This window comes from Pristiophorus japonicus, chromosome 22, assembly GCF_044704955.1.
Source record: "Pristiophorus japonicus isolate sPriJap1 chromosome 22, sPriJap1.hap1, whole genome shotgun sequence".
Lineage (NCBI taxonomy): Eukaryota > Metazoa > Chordata > Chondrichthyes > Pristiophoridae > Pristiophorus > Pristiophorus japonicus.
Window position 1 is genome coordinate 28,920,145 of NC_091998.1, and position 24,115 is coordinate 28,944,259.

The 24,115-nt window shown below is 49.6% G+C and overlaps 1 protein-coding gene across 6 annotated transcripts in view; it reads left to right on the plus strand.

Moving 5' to 3' along the window:
• The first annotated feature begins 7,457 nt into the window (after window positions 1–7,457).
• Window positions 7,458–24,115, plus strand: part of washc2c (WASH complex subunit 2C) — a 69,473-nt gene continuing 52,815 nt past the window's right edge. For 5 of the 6 annotated variants that reach the window (XM_070865826.1, XM_070865831.1, XM_070865832.1 and 2 more), the window contains exons 1-5: window positions 7,482–7,563; window positions 11,322–11,451; window positions 13,270–13,407; window positions 17,286–17,450; window positions 22,101–22,166. In XM_070865826.1, the coding sequence (XP_070721927.1) occupies window positions 13,270–13,407; window positions 17,286–17,450; window positions 22,101–22,166 (369 nt within the window). In that variant the 5' untranslated portion in view covers window positions 7,482–7,563; window positions 11,322–11,451. Of the gene's footprint in view, window positions 7,564–11,321; window positions 11,452–13,269; window positions 13,408–17,285; window positions 17,451–22,100; window positions 22,167–24,115 lie in introns of all 6 variants that reach the window. The other variant, XM_070865828.1, reaches the window with a different exon arrangement.

The window sequence follows — 24,115 nt, forward strand, 5'->3', positions numbered from 1 at the left end:
GTAAAAAAAAAAGAGAACCTGATAGTGACTTATGGATTAAAAAAAAATGAAGCTAGCAAAAGAAAAAGCTTTATTGAATGGAGAGAGACTTGTGAATGTCTTGTCTTTGAATGAGAGTGCGTGAATGTCTTGTCTTTGAATGAGAGTGCTTCTGTCTTTTTTCCTTGTGTCTGGAAACCTGTTTGGAAAGGTTGTGGAGCTGCCTGTTTGTTTTAGCTCCACCCACTTTTTCAAACAAAGTGAAGTTTTTTAACCCTTCATAGTGTTGTCCTGTAAATGGGAAGTTTAAGACATTTTAAGTTAGAAGCGCAGGTGTGGATTTATTCGGATGAAAGGTTACAGAGCTAGGAAATGCACAAAGGATAGGTTTGTTGAGACATGGTCCCGGTGGTTGAAAGTTGCAATGCCTTTTTTTTTAAAAAAGCCTTTGTGGGTCTCTCGAGGTGCAGGCTGGGGGAGTACACTCTCATTGTCCTTGGTGTAAATTCTTGGTACAAAAGCTTCTAGCTCAGTAAGAGGATTTTTTTGATAAAGAGTGACAGTACAATAGTTGAATTGGGATTTTGAGATATTTCAGGTGATCTCTTGATCAACATTTTGGGTGTATTGGAAAAATCTTGGGTTCGGAAGCCTTTTAATAAAATTAGAAAACAAGTACTTTACATTCAGTGATCTGTGAATCACTATAAGCATAAATGAGAAGTCCGTGTAACACACCGATTTATCCAGTTCAGAAGCCCACACAAATGAAGGTTTGTCCATGACCTACGAGCTGTGAATGAATCTACTATATTCTCACAATGCTTAAAGGATGTGGAATGAAGTATCCCGGAATGCTTTCCAGAGTCTTAAGCAGTCCCTCACTTCAGCACCCGCCTTGGGAATTACCAGATTACACTAAGCTATTCAACTTATTTGTGCATCACAAGTTGGGTTTTGCACAATCTGTTTTGACTCAGTTACATGGGGACAGGCAACGACCGGTAGCATATTTCAGTACCCAACTAGACCTAGTGGCACGCGGACTACCAGGATGTCTTCCTTCGTTGGCAGCAGCTTATTATGCTATGCAACAGGCTCAGACAATAACTCTAAATCATCAAACCATTTTGTATATCCCACACTCTGTCAAGATTTTACTTACTAAATGTGCTACCCAACACCTAACCTCCGCAAGAACCACTAAATACGAGGTCGAACTGTTATCAAATCCGAACCTTATCATCAAAAGATGCACTACCTTAAATCCAGCCACTCTACTCCCCACGGAAGACGATGGCGAACCCCATTCATGTGAAATGGTAACCGAATTAGTGACTAAACCACGTATCAATCTAACAGATGTACCAATGTGTAACCCTGAGCTAGTGTACTATGTTGACGGATCAGCCCTACGAAATGATAGGGGCCAACCTAGAGCGGCTTATGCAATTGTAACTCAGTTTAATGTTGTTGAAACAGCCTCTCTTCCAGACTCCTTTTCAGCCCAACAAGCCGAATTGTTTGCGTTAACTCGAGTCTGTATTCTGGCTGAAGGACACACAGTTAATATCTACACTGACTCCAGGTATGCTTTTGGGGTATCACATGACTATGGACAAATTTGGAAGATTCGCAGGTACCTGACTTCTTCAGGAACCCCTATCAAAAATGCAGAACAAGTGGAAAATCTCCTGCAAGCCATTCAATGCCCTTTGAAACTTGCCATTATCAAATGCCAAGCACATACAGGCCAGTCGAATGAGGTGGCACTTGGGAATGCCAGAGCTGATAATGCAGCTAAGTCAGCAGCTCTGTCAAAAGGGGGGATGCAGGTGTCATTGTTCCCACTAAGGAAAAATAATTGCTCAGACCCGCCACCCACTATTAATGACGTGCTGGCCTTTCAGACACAGGCCAGTACGGAGGAGGTGGTGACCTGGACGAAGGATCAATGTTATAAAAATCCAGAAGGAATATGGGTTCACCATAACGGCCGCGTGGTGGCCCCCAGATCCTTACTTCCATGGATTGCCCGATGTGTTCATACATTCACACATGCTGGCAAAGGAGGATTGGCAGATTATATTTTGGCAACTTGGTATGCACCAGGTATTTCGGCAATTGCAAAACAAATCTGTGAAAATTGTGTTACCTGTCAGACAATGAATCCGGGTAAGACGGAAAAAGTAGAATCTGCCTCCCACCCAAATCCAGTCGGGCCTTTTGTACATCTACAAATGGATTTTATTGAATTACCTATGTGTATGGGATTCAAGTATGTATTAGTTATTGTAGATGTGTTCTCTAGATGGATTGAAGCCTTTCCATGTAAAAAGGCCGATGCCACTACTGTTGCTAAATGTTTGTTAAAAGAAATTGTACCGCGCTTCGGAATACCTGCTAAGCTTTCTAGTGATAACGGGTCACATTTCACGGGAACTGTTATAAGAGAAATGTGTAAAGCTTTGCAGATTAATCAACGTTTTCATTGCAGTTATCATCCACAATCAGCTGGACTTGTTGAAAGATATAATGGAATGCTTAAAAATAAGCTGGCAAAACTATGCAATGACACTGGACTGAAATGGACAGAACTGCTGCCCTTAGCCTTGATGGTAATGCGATCTGCAAACAACAGACAACAGGCCTGTCACCGCATGAGATAGTTATGGGACGTCCCCAACGACTACCTTTTACAGCACCATTTACTGCAAAACAGATGGACATCCACAAAATGGAGGAAAATATGTTGAATTATTGTATTGCACTAACCAAATGTATTTCCAGCTTTCATTCACAGGTAAAGGAAGCCCAAGTCAAGCCAGCGGAAGGGAAGTGTCATAACCTGGAGCCAGGGGAATTCGTTTACATCAAGATTTTTAAAAGAAAAAGCAGTCTACAGCCAAGATTTGAAGGACCATACCAGGTCTTGCTGGCGACCAATACTGCAATCAAGGTAAAGGAAAGACCAACATGGATCCACGCATCCCATTGCAAACGGGCACCGGACCAGGAGGAAGGGAAGAAGGAACCAGAGGAACAGAGAAAGGAAGACTGAATAAGGAACTGTATGGACTATGGGGACTGATGGTGCTGGGCTTGACAGGGTTTTACTTCACATTATTGATTACACCAGGGGTACAGACCCACCACTGAAGGGAATTGCAAGTAAACGTATTTATGGCACTGAGTCATAAGTATGCTTAAGAAAGAAACTTGTCGAGTTGTTGGATATGTTCCCATGTACCTGTCCACTCCGAAGGGGGTATTCCCCTGAGATCTGTCCCCTTTAACGAATCAGAAATGGTAGAATTGTTGACAGTGCAAAATAGGACAAACCTAACTAAGGGGCCAGAAACGAAGGAGCAAACAGAATGGAGGTCGGCAGGGTATAAACTTACAGCCTTCCAAGGATGGTACCAGCCCAATTATGATAATAACCATCAGCCTCCCTTCCTAAGCATTACTCCCAGAATAGGAAATCCTGAAGGTATAATATGCCTAGTGAGTAATGAGACTAAAGGACCAGAAATGGGACGCAGCAAGTGTTCCCAAATGACTAAATGACAAGCCACAACTAATCCCACTGAGAGAAAGATAGCAACCGTTGGCTGGACAACGGTCCATAACAAAGCCCCAGGTGAAGGGTGGGAAGGTGAGACCACTCGAGTATGGATAGTGCGAAAGGACCAGGAGCTGACGTCCTATAATTGCACCTACTTTATTTGTGGCCATAAAGCCTACCCATGGTTACCAGCCAACTGGACAGGGTCCTGTTACTTAGGATATGTGGTACCCTTTATCAGATCAATAAAGACTCTAAGGGATGCCTATGGAAGCCACAGATTTAAACGGAATTTGACGTGGCTAAACGGAATATTCAAGGTAATGGTGCCATCCTCTGGAATAGCATCGACCGAATGGCAGTTACGGGAACTGGCTAACTTAGTGGAATCAGTAGCCAACGCAACTTCCCAAGCCTTTGAAGGGATAAATGACGAAATGGTAGCTATTCGAACAGTGGCTCTCCAAAATCGTATGGCCTTAGATTATCTCCTAGCCAAGGAGGGAGGAACATGCGCATTAATAGGTGAAGAATGCTGTACGTATATCCCAGATAAATCAGAAGATATCGGCAGTCTAGCTGAAAAAAAATCAGGAAAAAGGTAATAGAGTATAAACAGACAGTTGGCCAGGATGGTATCACCTTGTGGGGTTGGGCATTAGGATGGTTGGGAGCCCTGGGGAAATCTGTGGTACAGGGTTTGATCATATTCCTGCTGATAGTCTTCGCCCTGTATCTATTATTTGTTGTCATTAAGTGTTGCTGTGCCAGGGTGGGAGAAACTATGTTAGCTACCGAGACCACGGCTAGAGTTATGGTAGCAACAACTGCTGAAGGCTCTTGTGTGGAAATGGAAATGGAGAGACTGTACAAGATCAGAATGGATTGAGTTGTCCTTGTGAAGGACAAAATGGGGGAATGTGGAAATGTGTTTTTATCTAAGCTGATACCATACGGTATTTGTGTGCCTTTTGATCAAAATGGAGTCCTGGCCCTTCCAGAACTTTCTGCATTTTAGCAGTCAGTTTGCATAAACAGCTAAACCTGGTTTGAGATGGCTGATGGCCATCAGACAGCTAGGAGACAAGTCATGCTGAGACAAGTAACCCCCCCCCCCATGGTGCTCTCCTATTGTCTACACTACAGGAGTTCCATGTCACCCCACCCTTATCTTCTAGCCATTATCTTCTTTCCGAGACCTCATCCATTTGATGCAAACAGATAAACTGACCAGGAAATTGGAACAATCCTGACACAATACAAGACAGGTGATAGCCCATTACCTATGACTCATGGAGTAATGGCCGTTTGGCTTTCTGATAACCCTGACAAAAGGAAATATCTGGATACCATGTCAGGACCAGGATATAGTAATTAACTCTTTATCTATATTCACTGACTGTGAGACAGAGCAATACACAGGGCGAGACCATAACTTTGGTTTTACTGTATAAATATCTTGTTAAACTGAACCATTTCGGAGGTGTTCACTTAGCCCTTGACTGAGTGTAACCTACCCCTTGCGAGCAAGTAAATTAAAGAAACTTCTACCGGAGCTGTAAGTGTCGGAGTCATTCTTTTCGGAGGTCGAGATTTCGACAGGCTTACCTTATGATGATAGATTGAGTAGACTGGGTCTTTACTCGTGATCTTATAGAAACATTTAAAATAATGAAAGGGATAGACAAGATAGAGGCAGAGAGGTTGTTTCCACTGGTTGGGGAGACTAGAACTAGGGGGCACAGCCTCAAAATACGGGGGAGCCAATTTAAAACCGAGTTGAGAAGGAATTTCTTCTCCCAGAGGGTTGTGAATCTGTGGAATTCTCTGCCCAGGGAAGCAGTTGAGGCTAGCTCATTGAATGTATTCAAGTCACAGATAGATAGATTTTTAACCAATAAGGGAATTAAGGGTTATGGGGAGCGGGCGGGTAAGTGGAGTTGAGTCCACGGCCAGATCAGCCATGATCTTGTTGAATGGCGGAGCAGGCTCGAGGGGCTAGATGGCCTACTCCTGTTCCTAATTCTTATGTTCTTATATTCTTATGTTCTCCATCCTCAATTGCCGTTCTGCTCTCGCTTGCTTTCTCAGGCGAGGTTCAGCAAGCCCGGGAATCCCGCAGACACCCAAGTGAGAAAGGCTCTTAATAGCCTCTTAACTAGCTCTTAATTGGTTTCAATAGGTAACCCGCCTCTCCCGAGAAGTTCTCGCACTCGCAGCCCAATGTGCTCGAGTTAAAGGCGGAGGCTGGCGGGTTGAAGCCGGCTTCTCACCGTGCTGTCAATTTCAGCACTTTTAACTACTCACCCACTCCCAAACCTGCTCCCTCACCAATGTTAAAATTTAGGCCATTGTTTCCACAGATTTGTTTTGAATTTATCCTCCTTCAAGCGCAGGGATACATCTTATTCTGGACAAGGTGACATAGCATATTCTAGGACGAAAGAAAGACTTGCCTTTCTATAGCACCTAACATTACCTCAGGAGGTCCCAAAGCATTTTACAGCCAATGAAATACTTTTGAAGTGTAGTCATTGTTATAATGTTGGAAAGGTGGCAGCCAATTTTCACACAGCAAGGCTCCACAAACAGCATTGTGATAATGTCCAGATAATCTGCATTTGGTTGAAGGATAAATATTGGCCAGGGATAACACCCATGCTCTACTTCAAAATAGTGCCATGGGATGCTTTACATCCACCTGAGAGGATTGAAGTCTCATGCAGAAGATGGCACACTCTGACAGTGCCTCAGTCCTGCACTGGAACGTCAGCCTGGATCTTTGATCTCAAATCTCTGGAGTGTGGCTCGACCCCACAACCTTCTGACCCAGAGGTGAGAGTGCTACCAGCTGAGCCCGGCTGACACCTGCATTATCCTGATATAATCCTAACACAGCAATCAGGTCACCTCTCAACTTTGTCCTTTCTGTTGAGGACACGCCTTTCTGTTGAGGACACGCCTACATTTATGGGAGCTTGCTGTATGCAAATTGGCAGCTGCCTTTCCTACAGTACTTCATTGGATGTGAAGCGCTTTGGGACGTCCTGAGGTTGTGAAAGGTGCTATATAAATGCAACAACAACAAGAGGTTATATTTATACAGTGCATTTAATGTAATAAAACGTCCCAAGATTCTCCTATATGGCTCAGAGATGTGGACCATATACAGCAGACACCTCAAAGCGCTGGAGAAGTACCACCAGCGCTGCATCCGCAAGATCCTGAAAATCCACTGGGAGGATCGACACACCAACGTCAGTGTTCTCGATCAGGCCAATATCCCCAGCACTGACCACACTCGACCAGCTCCGCTGGGCGGGCCACATTGTTCGCATGCCCAACACGAGACTCCCAAAGCAAGCGCTCTACTCGGAACTGCTACACGGCAAGCGAGCCCCAGGTGGGCAGAGGAAACGTTTCAAGGACACCCTCAAAGTCCCCTGATAAAGTGCAACATCCCCACTGACACCTGGAGTCCCTGGCCAAAGACCGCCCTAAGTGAAAAAAAGTGCATCCGGGAGGGCGCTGAGCACCTCGAGTCTCATCGCCGAGAGCATGCAGAAAACAAGCGCAGGCAGCGGAAGGAGCGTGCGGCAAACCAGACTCCCCACCCACCCTTTCCTCCAACCACTGTCTGTCCCACCTGTGACAGGGACTGTAATTCTCGTATTGGACTGTTCAGTCACCTGGGAACTCACTTTTAGAGTGGAAGCAAGTCTTCCTCGATTCCGAGGGACTGCCTATGATGATGAGGAATAAAACAAGGTCTTTCCATCTACAGAAATATATCAAGGATGTACCCTTTTAATGATATTTATTGGGCAGACTGGAATCAGCTGGAGTGACAGAACTCCACTCGCCCCGCCCCCTGGGAGGGGATCACGTGCTCGGGTCATGTGACGGGGAGGGGCGGGGCTGGCGAGGTGATTGACATCGGTTGGCGGAGCGGCGCGGGGCTGGCGAGGTGATTGACATCGGTTGGCGGAGCGGCGCGGGGCGGGCAGCCCGGGAGGGTGAGCGAGGGGAGAGGGCTGTGGGACGTGGGATGTGGGATAGTGGTTGCAGGTTGGGCAAGTCTTGGTCCCGGTCCCGGGCCGCAGCTGGGAGCTGTTTGGCTGCTGTGGGCCCCGAGGGCCCGCGCCCCCAGAGCTCGGGGTGTGAGGGGCGCTCGGGGTCTGGGGGTGAGGGGTATGGGGGGGCGTGAGGGGAGCTCCGGGTGTGAGGGGTATGGGGGGGTGGTGAGGAGAGCTCTGGGTATGGGGGGGTGTGAGGGGAGCTCGGGGTGAGGGGTATGGGGGGGTGAGTGGGTATGGCTGGGTGAGGGGTATGGGGGGGGATGTGAGGGGAGCTTGGGGTGTGGTGGAGAGCCTAGAGGGTCTCGGGGTATGGGGCTGTAAGGGGGGTGAGGGGGACCGGGCCTGGGGTGGGGTGGTTGGGAATCGGGAGGTGGGAGGGTGTCCCTGCTTCCTGGCTCAGCAACCCGCTCATTCGGCGGGTATTGATGTGGGGGGAGGGGGTGGCAATGTGGTTATATGGGGGGAGGGGGGTCACGGTGTGGTTATTTGGGGGGAGGGGGTCACGGTGTGGTTATTTGGGGGGAGGGGGTCACGGTGTGGTTATTTGGGGGGAGGGGGTCACGGTGTGGTTATTTGGGGGGAGGGGTGGTGTGGTTGTTTGGGGGAGGGGTGGTGTGGTTGTTTGGGGGAGGGGTGGTGTGGTTGTTTGGGGGAGGGGTGGTGTGGTTGTTTGGGGGAGGGGTGGTGTGGTTGTTTGGGGGAGGGGTGGTGTGGTTGTTTGGGGGAGAGGTGGTGTGGTTGTTTGGGGGAGAGGTGGTGTGGTTGTTTGGGGGAGGGGTGGGGTGGTGTGGTTGTTTGGGGGTGGGGTGGTTTGGTTGTTTGGGGGAGGGGTGGTGTGGTTGTTTGGGGGAGGGGTGGTGTGGTTGTTTGGGGGAGGGGTGGTGTGGTTGTTTGGGGGAGGGGTGGTGTGGTTGTTTGGGGGAGGGGTGGTGTGGTTGTTTGGGGGAGGGGTGGTGTGGTTGTTTGGGGGAGGGGTGGTGTGGTTGTTTGGGGGAGGGGTGGTGTGGTTGTTTGGGGGAGGGGTGGTGTGGTTGTTTGGGGGAGGGGTGGTGTGGTTATTTGGGGGAGGGGTGGTGTGGTTGTTTGGGGGAGGGGTGGTGTGGTTGTTTGGGGGAGGGGTGGTGTGGTTGTTTGGGGGGAGAGGTGGTGTGGTTGTTTGGGGGAGGGGTGGGGTGGTGTGGTTGTTTGGGGGAGGGGTGGGGTGGTGTGGTTGTTTGGGGGAGGGGTGGCGTGGTGTGGTTGTTTGGGGGAGGGGTGGGGTGGTGTGGTTGTTTGGGGGTGGGGTGGTGTGGTTGTTTGGGGGAGGGGTGGTGTGGTTGTTTGGGGGAGGGGTGGTGTGGTTGTTTGGGGGAGGGGTGGTGTGGTTGTTTGGGGGAGGGGTGGTGTGGTTGTTTGGGGGAGGGGTGGTGTGGTTGTTTGGGGGAGGGGTGGTGTGGTTGTTTGGGGGAGGGGTGGTGTGGTTGTTTGGGGGAGGGGTGGTGTGGTTGTTTGGGGGAGGGGTGGTGTGGTTGTTTGGGGGAGGGGTGGTGTGGTTGTTTGGGGGAGGGGTGGTGTGGTTGTTTGGGGGAGGGGTGGTGTGGTTGTTTGGGGGAGGGGTGGTGTGGTTGTTTGGGGGAGGGGTGGTGTGGTTGTTTGGGGGAGGGGTGGTGTGGTTGTTTGGGGGAGGGGTGGTGTGGTTGTTTGGGGGAGGGGTGGTGTGGTTGTTTGGGGGAGGGGTGGTGTGGTTGTTTGGGGGAGGGGTGGTGTGGTTGTTTGGGGGAGGGGTGGTGTGGTTGTTTGGGGGGTGTGGTTGTTTGGGGGAGGGGTGGTGTGGTTGTTTGGGGGAGGGGTGGTGTGGTTGTTTGGGGGAGGGGTGGGGTGGTGTGGTTGTTTGGGGGAGGGGTGGGGTGGTGTGGTTGTTTGGGGGTGGGGTGGGGTGGCGTGGTTGTTTGGGGGAGGGGTGGCGTGGTTGTTTGGGGGAGGGGTGGCGTGGTTGTTTGGGGGAGGGGTGGCGTGGTTGTTTGGGGGAGGGGTGGCGTGGTTGTTTGGGGGAGGGGTGGCGTGGTTGTTTGGGGGAGGGGTGGCGGTTGTTTGGGGGAGGGGTGGCGTGGTTGTTTGGGGGAGGGGTGGCGTGGTTGTTTGGGGGAGGGGTGGCGTGGTTGTTTGGGGGAGGGGTGGCGTGGTTGTTTGGGGGAGGGGTGGGGTGGTGTGGTTGTTTGGGGGAGGGGTGGGGTGGTGTGGTTGTTTGGGGGTGGGGTGGCGTGGTTGTTTGGGGGAGGGGTGGCGTGGTTGTTTGGGGGAGGGGTGGCGTGGTTGTTTGGGGGAGGGGTGGCGTGGTTGTTTGGGGGAGGGGTGGCGTGGTTGTTTGGGGGAGGGGTGGCGTGGTTGTTTGGGGGAGGGGTGGCGTGGTTGTTTGGGGGAGGGGTGGCGTGGTTGTTTGGGGGAGGGGTGGCGTGGTTGTTTGGGGGAGGGGTGGCGTGGTTGTTTGGGGGAGGGGTGGCGTGGTTGTTTGGGGGAGGGGTGGCGTGGTTGTTTGGGGGAGGGGTGGCGTGGTTGTTTGGGGGAGGGGTGGCGTGGTTGTTTGGGGGAGGGGTGGCGTGGTTGTTTGGGGGAGGGGTGGCGTGGTTGTTTGGGGGAGGGGTGGCGTGGTTGTTTGGGGGAGGGGTGGCGTGGTTGTTTGGGGGAGGGGTGGCGTGGTTGTTTGGGGGAGGGGTGGCGTGGTTGTTTGGGGGAGGGGTGGCGTGGTTGTTTGGGGGAGGGGTGGCGTGGTTGTTTGGGGGAGGGGTGGCGTGGTTGTTTGGGGGAGGGGTGGCGTGGTTGTTTGGGGGAGGGGTGGCGTGGTTGTTTGGGGGAGGGGTGGCGTGGTTGTTTGGGGGAGGGGTGGCGTGGTTGTTTGGGGGAGGGGTGGCGTGGTTGTTTGGGGGAGGGGTGGCGTGGTTGTTTGGGGGAGGGGTGGCGTGGTTGTTTGGGGGAGGGGTGGCGTGGTTGTTTGGGGGAGGGGTGGCGTGGTTGTTTGGGGGAGGGGTGGCGTGGTTGTTTGGGGGAGGGGTGGCGTGGTTGTTTGGGGGAGGGGTGGCGTGGTTGTTTGGGGGAGGGGTGGCGTGGTTGTTTGGGGGAGGGGTGGCGTGGTTGTTTGGGGGAGGGGTGGCGTGGTTGTTTGGGGGAGGGGTGGCGTGGTTGTTTGGGGGAGGGGTGGCGGTTTGGTTGTTTGGGGGAGGGGTGGCGGTTTGGTTGTTTGGGGGGAGGGGTGGCGGTGTGGTTGTTTGGGGGGAGGGGGTCGCGGTGTGGTTGTTTGGGGGGAGGGGGTCGCGGTGTGGTTGTTTGGGGGGAGGGGGTCGCGATGTGCTGGTTTGATATCCCCTGTGTTTTTACAGTAGTTCCATCGTTCTCCCGAGTGGTCTGCAAGTTCCGATTTTGGATTTGACCCATGAAACGACAGCAGTGACACCTCCCCTTTCCAAACCACTTGGTGTATGAAGTTCAAATGGACCAAGCCATCAAATGAGAAATATTGGCAGTAAAATGAGTTGCTGGAGATGGCCCCACGGGCTTTAAGTTTCCTGTCTGAGTACTGGGTGCTTGCTCACAGTATAGATGATTGAGCTGATTTGCAGAGGGTGGTATTTGATGTTGCTGTAGCCTGTGTAGATATTGTTGTGGTAATACTGCTTCAAGTGTCACCGCTGCGAGAATAAATATCTTTATTTACATTTAAGCCACCAGTCGGACTACAACGTTAGTTGGCAAAACTTGCGATTCCCAGATGATTCACACTCCCGTCTGGTTAACCATTCACCACTTGAGTGGAAAACCGTAGAGAAGATGCACAGAGATTAAACTTCTAAGGTAAAACCTTGAATTTATCTGTCTGGGGTGGTGTAGTGTTGTGGGCTAGGCTCGGAGACTTGGGCCCAAACTGTGCTCAGACTGATGATGGGATGATAATCGTTCTCCCAACAGGGAATCTGCCAACCCTACCCAGTGTAGCCTACGTGTGACCGAATCCCACAACTTGCGTGGTTGGCTCTTGCTGCTCTCCTGACATGGCTGAGTAAGCTAATCAGTTGTAAAGATTATTGGTCACCTCAACTAGGAACATCGCCCACATAGGAATAGAGAAATTACTCGACGTAAAAGACCAAGGTCCATCTCGTTGGTCTTCTGCTGTCCTGGCAGTCCCATGATATAATGATAATGGAGTTATTGACCAATCAATCCCCATCAGTCTACTACCGACCCAGACATGAGGTGAGGAAAACCCCGTGGTGGAGAGCTTTAGGAGCCATGGGCTGTATTTTCAGTCTTCTGCCACTCCTCTTAGCGCCCCGGAGGGGTGGCAATGGCGGGAATAAGCACTTCCGAGCGTGTGTCCAATTCCCCGTTGGGACTTTCGGTGCCGGTTCCGATAGGGGGCGGTGGAGCATTACCGCCCGGGAGAGGCGAGCCGGTTTGCAACGCCCCTGGTTGTGACATCGGCTCGATTTTTGGCTGCTGCCCGATCTGTAGAGCGCCGTGCTGGGACCGCCTGTGAAAGCGGGCGGTCCGAGCTGTCGCGGCCACAGTGAGGTAAGTAATGCCGACCTTTTTGGCGATTTATGTTATTTATTGGGAATATTTTTGGTGGTCTTTTTTTCGGGTCCCCCCCCCCCCCCCCCCTCCTCCAGCCGAGGCCTCTCTCAGAGCTCCGAGGCCGGCTGTATAGCTCGGGATTTTCAGTTGCTCAGCCGGCCTAGCACCCTGAGAGGTGTGTAACGCCTTCCTTAGCGCCCCACCACACACTCAGGGCCCAGCTGATGAATTTTGCTGACTGAGGCGCAAACTTTACCGCCCCGAATGAGCAGAGCCGAAAATCCAGCCTCGCATGTTCAACGTCGACTCATCCTGCCATGCACACTGCACTCAACACGTCATGCCTCAATCTACTCGTGTACTGTATCCCAAAATGTTATTTATCTAAATTTGGAATGAATCAATACTATCTGTTCCAGAGAGCGTCTGTTCCAGAGAGTGACCTCTCACTTGCTGAAATACTGTTTCAGGCCCTGTCCTCTGGCAACAAGAACAAATACAAAATACAAAGCCCAAAACTACCATTAAATTGTGAATTCCGTTCCAGCAATAACCATGGCTGATGTGGGAAAAGGGAAAATGCTAACTGGTGTGGTAGAAATGTCCTTCTGCTTCAGACAGAATAGAGAGAGCTTTATTCTGTATCTGACTCGAGAATGCTTGATGCTGACACGGGCAAGTGACACGGGCGCAGTTGACCCTTGCTCTTGAGAAGCACAAGTGGCTGGCTCTGGTGCTAGGTAGACGTTGGCAAGGGCCTTGATGTCAGGCCATGTGGATGGAGAAAAGGGTTAGAAGTACCGCAAATTAAGGGAGGGGGAGAGTCATGATGAAATATTGTCTTCTTGCGTAGTCCCATTGAGCTTGTAACAGGAAGTGGATTCCTGCATGCGGCGAAAGCAGGCAGCGGTTGCAATCTAATTCATGAATGACACAAAGCAGCATTGTGACTGCAGGGAGATCTAATTGCTCTGTGTATTGTCACCCCGTCACATGCTGCCCTGCAGTCAGAAACAGCTGCGTTGCGTTGTAGTTGCCTTCGAGCAGCCCGTTCCTGTGCGTGCAGTACCTTAACGACTTACTTTCCTGTGACAGATGAATGGACCCTCGGTAACCGTTAACGGCGCTCTTGGACAGAATGGCTGTGAGACTGAGCCTGTCTGGGAGCGGCCGTGGACTTTAGAAGAGATTCATAAAGCCAGTGGGAGCTGGTCGCTTGGTGCAGATGCTGGGGTATGTACAACCGTAACAGTGCGTCACAACAACATAAGTATCTGTACCTGATTTTGGCTGCATTTATTCTGTAATGTGCAAGACTTGTGCCACAATGATTGATTATTTCTGGTTTTCCTCTCGTGTATGGCTGGACTCGCTTGCCTCTTGGAAGAGAGTGGATGAGTGACCAGCTCGGCTTCTCTCTGTGCTTCTCTTGGGCCAGGTGATGTGACACCTACCTTCGTGACTGCTCTCAGTGTCCATCTTTGCTCTGGCTCAGTGGGTGGCACACTTGCCTCTGAGTCAAGGGACTTGAGCACTTAAAAAAAAAAAATCTAGACTGACACTCCAGTACCGTGCTGAGGGAAAGCTGCGCTGTCCAAGATGCCGTCTTTCAGATGAGACGTTAAACCGAGGCCCTGAGTGCGCTCAAGTGGATGTAAAAGATCCCATGGCAGTATTTCGAAGAAGCGCAGGGGTGTGGCCAATATATATCTCTCAATCAACATAACAAAAATAGACTGCCGCGTTTCCCACATTATAACAGTGACTACACTCCAAATGTGCTTCATTGGCTGTAAAGCATTTTGAGATGTCCGGTGGCCGAGAAAGACGCTATATAAATCCAATTCTTTCTTGTAAATGTACCTCTTTCTCGAGGGTGTGGTGCGGGGGAATTGTCGGTGAAAACTTGCACAGTAACAGCCCAATGTTAAATACTGGCATTCTGCTTGGTTCTTTTCATGTTTTCAGGGCCTTTACCAAACTTCAGATGGCCTGGACTAGCACTGCAACAAGCTAACCCATTGACATAGTCATTAAACATTTGTTTCTCTGTCCCAAAATACTTACTATTGGTATGATTCTCATGTAAACGGTCTCGGACATCTGAGACTTGGACCTCTGAAATTCAATTGATGTTGTAAAGGGGGCTTGTGTTCAATATATTTTGCTCTGGCCCTAAGCCAAGTCCTAATGCACGGTGTCAAATGTTGGACCAGAGCCTTCTCTGAACATTTCTTGTGTTCGGCTGGCATTTTTTTTCCAGATTCGTGCTGTTAAATGTTCATGACATGAATCCCAGTTTGCCGTCTAATCTGTAAGGAGAGTAACAGTTGGTTGGAGCGATTGCTCTCCGCTGACCCCTGCGGGAAAGTGTATGGGACGTCATGTGCTCTCCACAGTCGATGGCCTGCCGACTGTCACGAAGCTCCCAAGTGGAGAAGGGCCCCTAGGATGAGATGCCGGCAAGCTGCCGGTTCCTGTGGAATTGGATGCAGCAAGAGTTGATGCTTGGGAAGAGAAAGCTTCCGTGTATTAGACAGACTAAAAGTGTGAACAGAATATACCGTCCAATTATTGGCTGCCCTGCGATCATTTGGGCCACACCACTGTTGCTATTGTTTTCCCTCACAGGATACTGTTGGGCTGCCACTAAATAGTGAGAGTTACAACACTAGCTTCGGGGAAGGTCGGGGGAAGTGTCATAAGAACGTAAGAAATAGGAGCGGGACTCGGCCATTTGCCCCCTCAAGCCTGCTCCGCCATTCAATAAGATCATGGCTGATCTGATCATGGACTCGACTCCACTTCCCTGCCCACTCCCCATAATCCTTGACTCCCTTGACACTCAGAAATCTGTCTCGCTCCACCTTAAATATATTCAATGACCCAGCCTTCACTGCTCTCTGTGATGGAGTGTTCCACAGATTCACGACCCTCCGAGAGAAGAAATTCCTCCTAATTCCTGATTTAAATGGACGACCCCTTATTCTGAAACTATGCCCCCTAGTTCTAGATTCCCCCATGAGGGGAAGCATCCTCTCTGCATCTACTCTGTTCAGCTCCCTTAGAATCTGATACGTTTCAGTCAGATCACCTCTCATTCTTCTAAACTCCAATAAATACAGGCCCAACCTGCTCACCCTTTCTTCATAAGACAACCCCTTCATCTCGGGAATCAGCCTCGTGAACCTTCTCTAAACTGTGTCTAATGCAAGTATATCCCTCCTTAAATAAGGAGGCCAAAACTGCACGCAGTACTCCAGGTATGATCTCATCAATGCCCTGTACAGTTGTAGCAGGACTTCCTTACTTTTATACTCCATCCCCCTTGCAATAAAGGCTAACATTCTATTTGCCTTCCTAATTAATAATGGGGAACAAAGAAATGGCAGACCAATTGAACAAATACTTTTTGGTTCTGTCTTCACGAAGGAAGAACCAATGACCTTCCGGATGTACTAGGGGACCGAGGGTCTAGTGAAAAGGAGGACCTGAAGGATATCCTTATTAGGCAGGAAATTGTGTTGGAGAAATTGATGGGATTGAAGGCCGATAAATCCCCGGGGCCTGATTGTCTGCATCAATTATTAAGGATGAAATAGCAGCGCATTTGGAAAGCGGTGACAGGATCGGTCCAAGTCAGCATTGATTTATGAAAGGGAAATCATGCTTGACCAATCTTCTGGAATTTTTTGAGGATGTAACTAGTAAAGTGGACAAGGGAGAACCAGTGGATGTAGTGTATTTGTACTTTCAACAGGCCTTTGACAAAGTCCCACATAAGAGATTGGTGTACAAGATCAAGGCACGTGATATTGGGGGTAATGTACTGGCGTGGATAGAGAATTGGTTGGCAGGCAGGAAGCAGAGAGTTGGGATAAACAGGTTCTTTTCGGAATGGGAGGCAGTGACTAGTGGGAACCCAGCTCTTTACTATATACATTAATGATGTTGATGAAGGAATTAAGTGTAATATCTCCAAGTTTGCAGATGACACTAAACCGGGTGGCAGTGTGAGCTGTGAGGAGGATGTTAATAGGCTGCAGGGTGATTTGGACAGGTTAGGTGAGTGGGCAAATGCATGGCAGATGCAGTATAATGTAGATAAATGTGAGATTATCCACTTTGGTGGCAAAAACACGAAGGCAGAACATTATCTGAATGGCGGCAGATTAGGAAAAGGGGAGGTGCAACGAGACCTGGGTGTCATGGTTCATCAGTCATTGAAAGTTGGCATGCAGGTACAGCAGGCGGTGAAGAAGACAAATGGCATGTTGGCCTTCATATCTAGTGGATTTGAGTATAGAAGCAGGGAGGTCTTATTGCAATTGTACAGGGCCTTGGTGAGGCCTCACTTGGAATATTGTGTTCAGTTTTGGTCTCCTAATCTGAGGAAGGACATTCTTGCTATTGAGGGAGTGCAGCGAAGGTTCACCAGACTGATTCCAGGGATGGCTGGATTGACATATGAGGAGAGACTGGATCAACTGGGTCTTTATACACTGGATTTTAGAAGGATGAGAGGGGATCTCATAGAAACATATAAGATTCTGACGGGACGGGACAGGTTAGATGCGGGAAGAATGTTCCCGATGTTGGGGAAATCCAGACCAGGGGACACATTCTTAGGATAAGGGATATGCCATTTAGGACTGAGATGAGGAGAAACTTCTTCACTCAGAGAGTTGTTAACCTGTGGAATTCCCTGCCGCAGAGAGTTGTTAATGCCAGTTCATTGGATATATTCAAGAGGGAGTTAGATGTGGCCCTTACGGCTAAAGGGATCAAGGGGTATATAGAGAAAGCAGGAAAGGAGTACTGAGGTGACTGATCAGCCATGATCATATTGAATGGTGCTGCAGGCTCGAAGGGCCGAATGGCCTACTCCTGCACCTATTTTCTATGTTTCTGTGGAGTCCATCTGTGGGATGGAGGGAGAGATGATTTTAGCGACCGGGAGGGAATGGGGAAAGGCAGTTAATGCCGGGATCTGCCTCCTTGCTGTAAAGAGTTGCGACAAGCAGTGCGTTCGAGACTCTCTTTTGCTTTGGTGTTTCTGCCCTGATTTGAATGTTAGTGGTGATTATTTTATCTTATTTTTTTGCCAACAGCTGCTTCTGTTTCTGCAAGATTTCTCGCAGCGGATGCTGTCCCGCACGCACGAGATCGAGAAGCAGCTCGACGGCCTGATCCAGCACACGAAGGCCACCGACTCCCGACTCCACAATGTCTTCAACGATTTCCTCATGCTGTCAAACATTCAGTTCATCGAAAACGTGAGTGAGTGTGGCAGCCTTTGGCCGATTTCCTTGCGGTCGCAAGTCTTGCGTCGAGTTGAAGCGCCGGGGGGGCTGGTGGTGGGGAGGGTTTGGAACTGGTGTGTGATGGGGAGGGGCCTGGGAGGAGACTGGGAGATGGCCACTCGCCCTGGAAATAATGCGTCATAATGAAGCGCGATAATTGCTGCAGCTTGCTAAACAATGGCCTGTAAAGAAACACAAAAGCAAAATACTGCCGATGTTGGAACTCTGAAATAAAAACAGAAAATGCTGGAAATGCTCAGCAGGTCAGGAAGCATCTGCGGAGAGAGGAACAGAGTTAGCGTTTCAGATTGATGACCCTTTTCCCTTCGTCACTTTCCAGTTCTGATGAAGGGTCATCGAGTGCAAATGTTTGGTGCGTCAGTCACCATGAGCAGGCTGGGAGTACGTTGTATGGACACCTCTGCCGGCTCTTGCAGATGTCTGAGCTTGTGTTCTGGCCTTCCTGAATACATCCCTTGGCCTCCATACCGTCTTTTCCCAGCTGGGACCCAGTTGATCGCTTTCTAAGCGTACCGTCTCCAGCCAATATTTGATTCGTGTGATGAACCCTGGTAAAATTGTTGTTCGTTGTTGGGGAGGGAGATGCGAGCGGAGGAACACTGGGATGTTACTGCAAGTATACTCTTTGTGACTCAGTACGTCACCCCGTGCAAACTCTGGGGATCCCTCAGCAGTCTTCATAGGAAACCGTTTTTTTTTCCCCTGGAAATCAACTGAAATATTTGAGATGCTGCAGTGCCTTGAAAACTTTATTTTCTGAAATTAAAGGAATTCTGCAGAGCAGAGGGCAAGAGTATGAAATTAAGGATGAGCCATGCAAATGTACCTGCCTTGGTTCCGTAACCCTTAATACCTTTTGAGAGACAAAAGGGATGATGGGCCCAATTGAGATGGTAATGGCACAAGTTGCAATGGCAAGTCGGCCCATCATCCCTTTTGTGTCTCGAATCTCTCCTGCCTTCCACCCTGTCACAGACCTTCCCTTTTGTTCTTTCCTCCCTCCCCCTTTCAGTGCTCCTTGCACTTCCAGCAATCTGTTAATTTCGAACCTTTGCTAGTTCTGACGAAGGGTCATCGACCTGAAACGTTAACTCTGTTTCTCTTTATAGTATAGCAAGCTTGTAGTAAACGTTCATGAGTATCCGAAACCAACACAGGACACCAGGGAGCGTCCCAGCATTTTTTTTTGGTGGGCAGTTTAGATGCAACCCTGGAGCTTAGTTGGGCATGTAGAAAGTTTAAATCCCTCAACGTGCCCAAGTCTCCTCTTCTGGATACCGACGGGCCTTGATGTTCTGATGTAGGATTTATCTGCCAGTGAGACAACAGCCTTTCCCAAACCTCCAGACACACCAAATTCTAACAGGACAAACCAGTAATGAAAAATGTGCAGTGGTCAAGGGCTGGAAATGCCCCACAAGCCACAGTGTGCACGCCCCGGCAGAAGGGCCACAATAAACTACCGTTCAATTACTGTAAATGCTAATGAATTGCAACACAGGGTGACCTTTTGCGCAAGGTCCATAATTGGCTGTACTGTGATGCTGATTTGCTTGAAGAACGTGGCGAATAGCTGCTTAATAACAGGGCTGACCATGGTAAGAATGTACATAAATGCCCTGATACTCCTGTGAAGTGGTATGGCACCAATTCGGGATCACGGTCTGTCTTCTGGAGTGCAGATGCTCATGCTCAATAATAAATTGTATTGTTGGAATGATGTCCAGTTTTTAATTGTTATATTCAGGGTCAGAAATAAATGCTTTGTATCTGCTTTATCTCTGCTGGTTATGTCAGGGAGAGTCCATGACGTCGCAGAGCCGGTCATGGCTAAAATGGCTACTTATTTTGTACTTGCTTAGTGATTGATCTTAGCACTGTTGTATGAAACACTTCCACTTCAGACACCCGGTATCATCATTGAGCACATATGGGGCCCAAGTTTCCACATGATTTGCGCCTGATTTTTAGGAGCAACTGGTGGAGAACGGACTATCTTAGAAATCGCAATTCTCCACATTTTTTTTTCTGCAGTTCTAGTGAGGTAGAACAGTTCTACTTTAGAACAGAATTTTTTCTTCAAAAGGGGGCGTGTCCGGCCACTGACGCCTGATTTCAAAGTTTCCACAGTGAAAACGTACTCCAAACTAAAATAGAATGGAGCAAGTGAAGATTTTTGTAGAACTGAAAAAACCTGTTCTACACATTAAAAAATCAGGCGCAGGTTACAAATTAGGCGTCCAGAACGAGGGGTGGGGGGGGGGAAGGGGGGAAGGGAAGTCATTAAATTCTTATTTGTACTTCTACAAATATTATACAAATAAATCCAACCTGAATAAACATTTATAAGCAAAGAAAAGATTAAATAAACCATCTTCCTACCTGTGTGAAAGTGCTTCAGCCATCGTTCGAAGGACACCGCCGTTTGTTGCCGCGCAGGGGAGGGAGGGGAAGGAGACAGCGGCTTGTTGCTGCGCAGGGGAGGGAGGGGAAGGAGACAGCGGCTTGTTGCTGCGCAGGGGAGGGAGGGGAAGGAGACAGCGGCTTGTTGCCGTGGAGGGGAGGGAGGGAGGGGAAGGAGATAGCGGCTTGTTGCCGTGGAGGGAGGGGAAGGAGACAGCAGCTTGTTGCCGCGGAGGGGAGGGAGGGGAAGGGAAGGAGACAGTGAGAAGAGAAGCCTCAGTGCTGATGTGCTGATGGCAATGTGGTTTTATTAAAAAATGTTCAAAAATTAAACAGCTACAAAGAACTACAAAAATGGCCGAGTGCCAATGTTTTCTTCACACTGAGCATGCGCGAACGCTCCAACGCGCACGCGCAGTGTTGCCGGCAGGAAAAAAACTAATTTAAATAGTACCCGCCCCCTCCCACTTACAAAATCGGCGCAAGTGTAGGCTCCGCCCCCCTGGGCGCTGCGCCAAACAGACAAGGAGCTGCAAAGCGCTCGAGAATAGCGCGTTTTTTTTCTGGCGCCGTTTTAGGCGCGAAAAACAGGCGCCCAGCTCGGAGGGGCGCCCGTTTTTTATCCTGTGGAAACTTGGGCCCATGAGTGGCAGAGCTTGGTTAGAGGCAAGATAAAAGTTCACGGGGTTGGGGGTAATATATTAGCATGGATAGAGGATTGGCTAGCTAACAGAGAAGAGTGTCGGGATAAATGGTCCATTCTCTGGTTGGCAACCAGTAACTAGTGGGTGCCGCAGGGATCAGTGCTGAGACCCCAACTATTTACAATCTATATTAACGACTTGGAAGAAGGGACTGAGTGCAACGTAGCCAAGTCTGCTGACAATACAAAGATGAGAGGAACAGCAATGTGTGAGGAGGACGCAAAATCTGCAAAAGGACATAGACAGGCTAAGTGAGTGGGAAAAAATTTGGCAGATGGAGTATAATGTTGGAAAGTGTGAGGTCATGCACTTTGGCAGAAAAAAAATCAAAGTGCGTTATTATTTAAATGGAGAAAGATTGCAAAGTGCTGCAGTACAGCGGGACCTGGGGGTACTTGTGCATGAAACACAAAAGGTCAGTATGCAGATACAGCAAGTGATCAGGAAGGCCAATGGTATCTTGGCCTTTATTGCAAAGGGGGTGGAATATAAAAGCAGGGAAGCCTTGCTACAGCTACACAAGGTACTAGTGAGACCACACCTGGAATACTGCATACAGTTTTGGTTTCCATATTTACGAAAGGATGTACTTGCTTTGGAGACAGTTCAGAGAAGGTTCACAAGGTTGATTCTGGAGATGAGGGGGTTGACTTATGAGGAAAGGTTGAGTAGGTTGGGCCTCTACTCATTGGAATTCAGAAAAATGAGAGGTGATCTTATCGAAATGTCTAAGATTATGAGGGGGCTTGACAAGGTGGATGCAGAGAGGATGTTTTCACTGATGGGGAAGATTAGAACGAGAGGGCATAATCTTAGAATAAGGGGCCGCCCATTCAAAACTGCGATGAGAAATTTCTTCTGAGTTGTAAATCTGTGGAATTCGCTGTCTGAGAGCTGGGACATTGAATAAATTTAAGACAGAAATAGACAGTTTCTTAAATGATAAGGGGATAAGGATTATGGGAAGCGGGCGGGGAAGTGGAGCTGAGTCCATGATCAGATCAGCCATGATCGTATTGAATGGCGGAGTAGGCTCTAGGGCTGTATGGCCTACTCCTGTTCCTATCTCTTATGTTCTTATGTAAAGCCCCCTCTACTCTCCCCCAGCTATGTACTTCAGTCCCAAACTTCAATAGCCCCCTTTATTGTGCCAACAGCGCATTTCCATACCAGTCATCCCCTGGCCTGTGAACTTTCAAATTACCGGCAGATTTATGTTTAGCCCTCTCCCATTAGGAACTATCAACACTCCTTTCACACAGGCGTCTGCAGTCCGCAGACCGGATGCTTTTAATCCCAGCTCGATAGCTCAGTCCACACTTGTTTTTGTTCGACAATCCCCGGGGTACTGAATCAGCACTCAGCATATCCCTTGACAGCATTTGCTGGTGGTAATGGTTTGTGGGTTCTCTGCGCTGGGCAGCACAGTATTTTGTTTTACTTTTGCTGCTTGTACTGAAATGTAGAAGAAAACTCTGGCTGCTCATTGTTGCAGAGAGTGTATGATGAAGAAGTGGAGGAGGCAGCTAAACCGGAGAGTGGAGGGAAACCGGTTGAGCCGGTAAGTAACTGTGATCGATTTAACAATTGCGGGGGGTCGTGTAGGGAAGACCTTGTATATGTTGCGTGGATAGCAAAATATTAAAGGCTTTTATAAAAATGGTTCTAATGGTTTTTTTTTAGTTTTGGGCTGTTGATGCAAACCACAGGGGTCTCTGATTTGATTATCTCAGTCCGTACTGACTATTCAAACACATTCCTGGCTGGCCTCCCACATTCTACCCTCCATAAACTGGAGGTCATCCAAAACTCGGCTGCCCGTGTCCTAGCTCGCACCAAGTCCCGCTCACCCAGCACTCCTGTGCTCACTGACCTACATGGGCTCCCAGTTAAGAAATGCCTCGACTTTAAAATTCTTATCTTTGTTTTCAGATTCCTCCATGGCCTCGGCCCTGTATATCTCTCTAAACTCTTCGAGCCCTACAACTCTCCGAGATATCTGCGCTCCTCTAATTCTGGACAGGTTGAGCATCCCCGATTTTAATCGCTCTATCATTGGTGGCCGTGCCTTCAACTGCCAAGGCCTTAAGCCCTGGAATTCCCTTCCTAAACTTTGCCCCCCCACCCATCCCCCCATTCCCCCCAACCCCCCATTCCCCCAACCCCCATTCCCCCAACCCACCCCACCCCACCAACCCCCCCACCCCCCATCCCCCATCCCCCCATCCCCCCATCCCCCCAACCCCCCATCCCCCCAACCCCCCATCCCCCCATCCCCCCATCCCCCCATCCCCCCATCCCCCCATCCCCCCATCCCCCCATCCCCCCATCCCCCCCATCCCCCCCATCCCCCCATCCCCCCATCCCCCCATCCCCCCAACCCCCCATCCCCCCAACCCCCCATCCCCCCATCCCCCCATCCCCCAACCCCCCATCCCCCCAACCCCCCATCCCCCCAACCCCCCATCCCCCCATCCCCCCAACCCCCCACCTCTCTACCTCTCTACCTCTCTACCTCTCTACCTCTCTACCTCTCTACCTCTCTACCTCTCTACCTCTCTACCTCTCTACCTCTCTACCTCTCTACCTCTCTACCTCTCTACCTCTCTACCTCTCTACCTCTCTACCTCTCTACCTCTCTACCTCTCTACCTCTCTACCCTCCTTTAAGACATTCCTTAAAACCTACCTCTTTGACCAAGCTTCTGATCATCTGCCCTAATTTCTCCTTGTGTGGTTTGGTGCCAAATTTTGTTTTATAATGCTGTCGAGAAGTGTCTTGGGACGTTTTACTACTTTATAGGCACTATATAACTACAGACAACTCTCGATTATCCGCACACAGATGCAATGGGAAACCGTTGTAACGGCATTTAAAATTGCGTGTATGTGCGCGCTGCTGCAGCCGCTGTCTCTCGCGGCCGCCGCTGACGTCGGAGTCCTTTCGGCCTGGGAAGGCAGCGCACTCCGGAATCCCGGAGCTAGACATTCTCCTCCTCGAGGCCACCTGCATGCATGCTGGTACTGTCCATACTTAACTGCCTTGTTACTGTTTGTAGCTGATTGCACAGTATTTATTCATTTGAAGTTTTAACTTTATAATGTCAACTTGCTGTAACGGAGAAATCATTTTCCTGGCATAACCCAATCCCTGAGGGACCTGGATAATCGAGAGTGGCCTATATATGTTACTGGGTTACCTGAGCCAGCACAGCAGGGAGCTGCTGCAATTGCCATTAGTCTCCTGAGCTAGGGGTGGGATAAATCAGTCAGGGTTCCTATTGCTGCTCGCTGTCACTTTGAGCGACCCCCCACCCTTGCTGGAATACTTGCATGTGTGGGGCCCTTTGATGCTGAAATGTACAAAACCAGCATTCAACATGCAGAAAGGTAACTCAGAATTGTGTTTTCTTGTTGAGGCTCAGGCAGATGCGTAGCATTAGTCAAGCTTTGGATGTTACAGTTGTTACAAGGTTAGCTGGAAAGTAGAGCTGTTAATGGGACTGAAAGC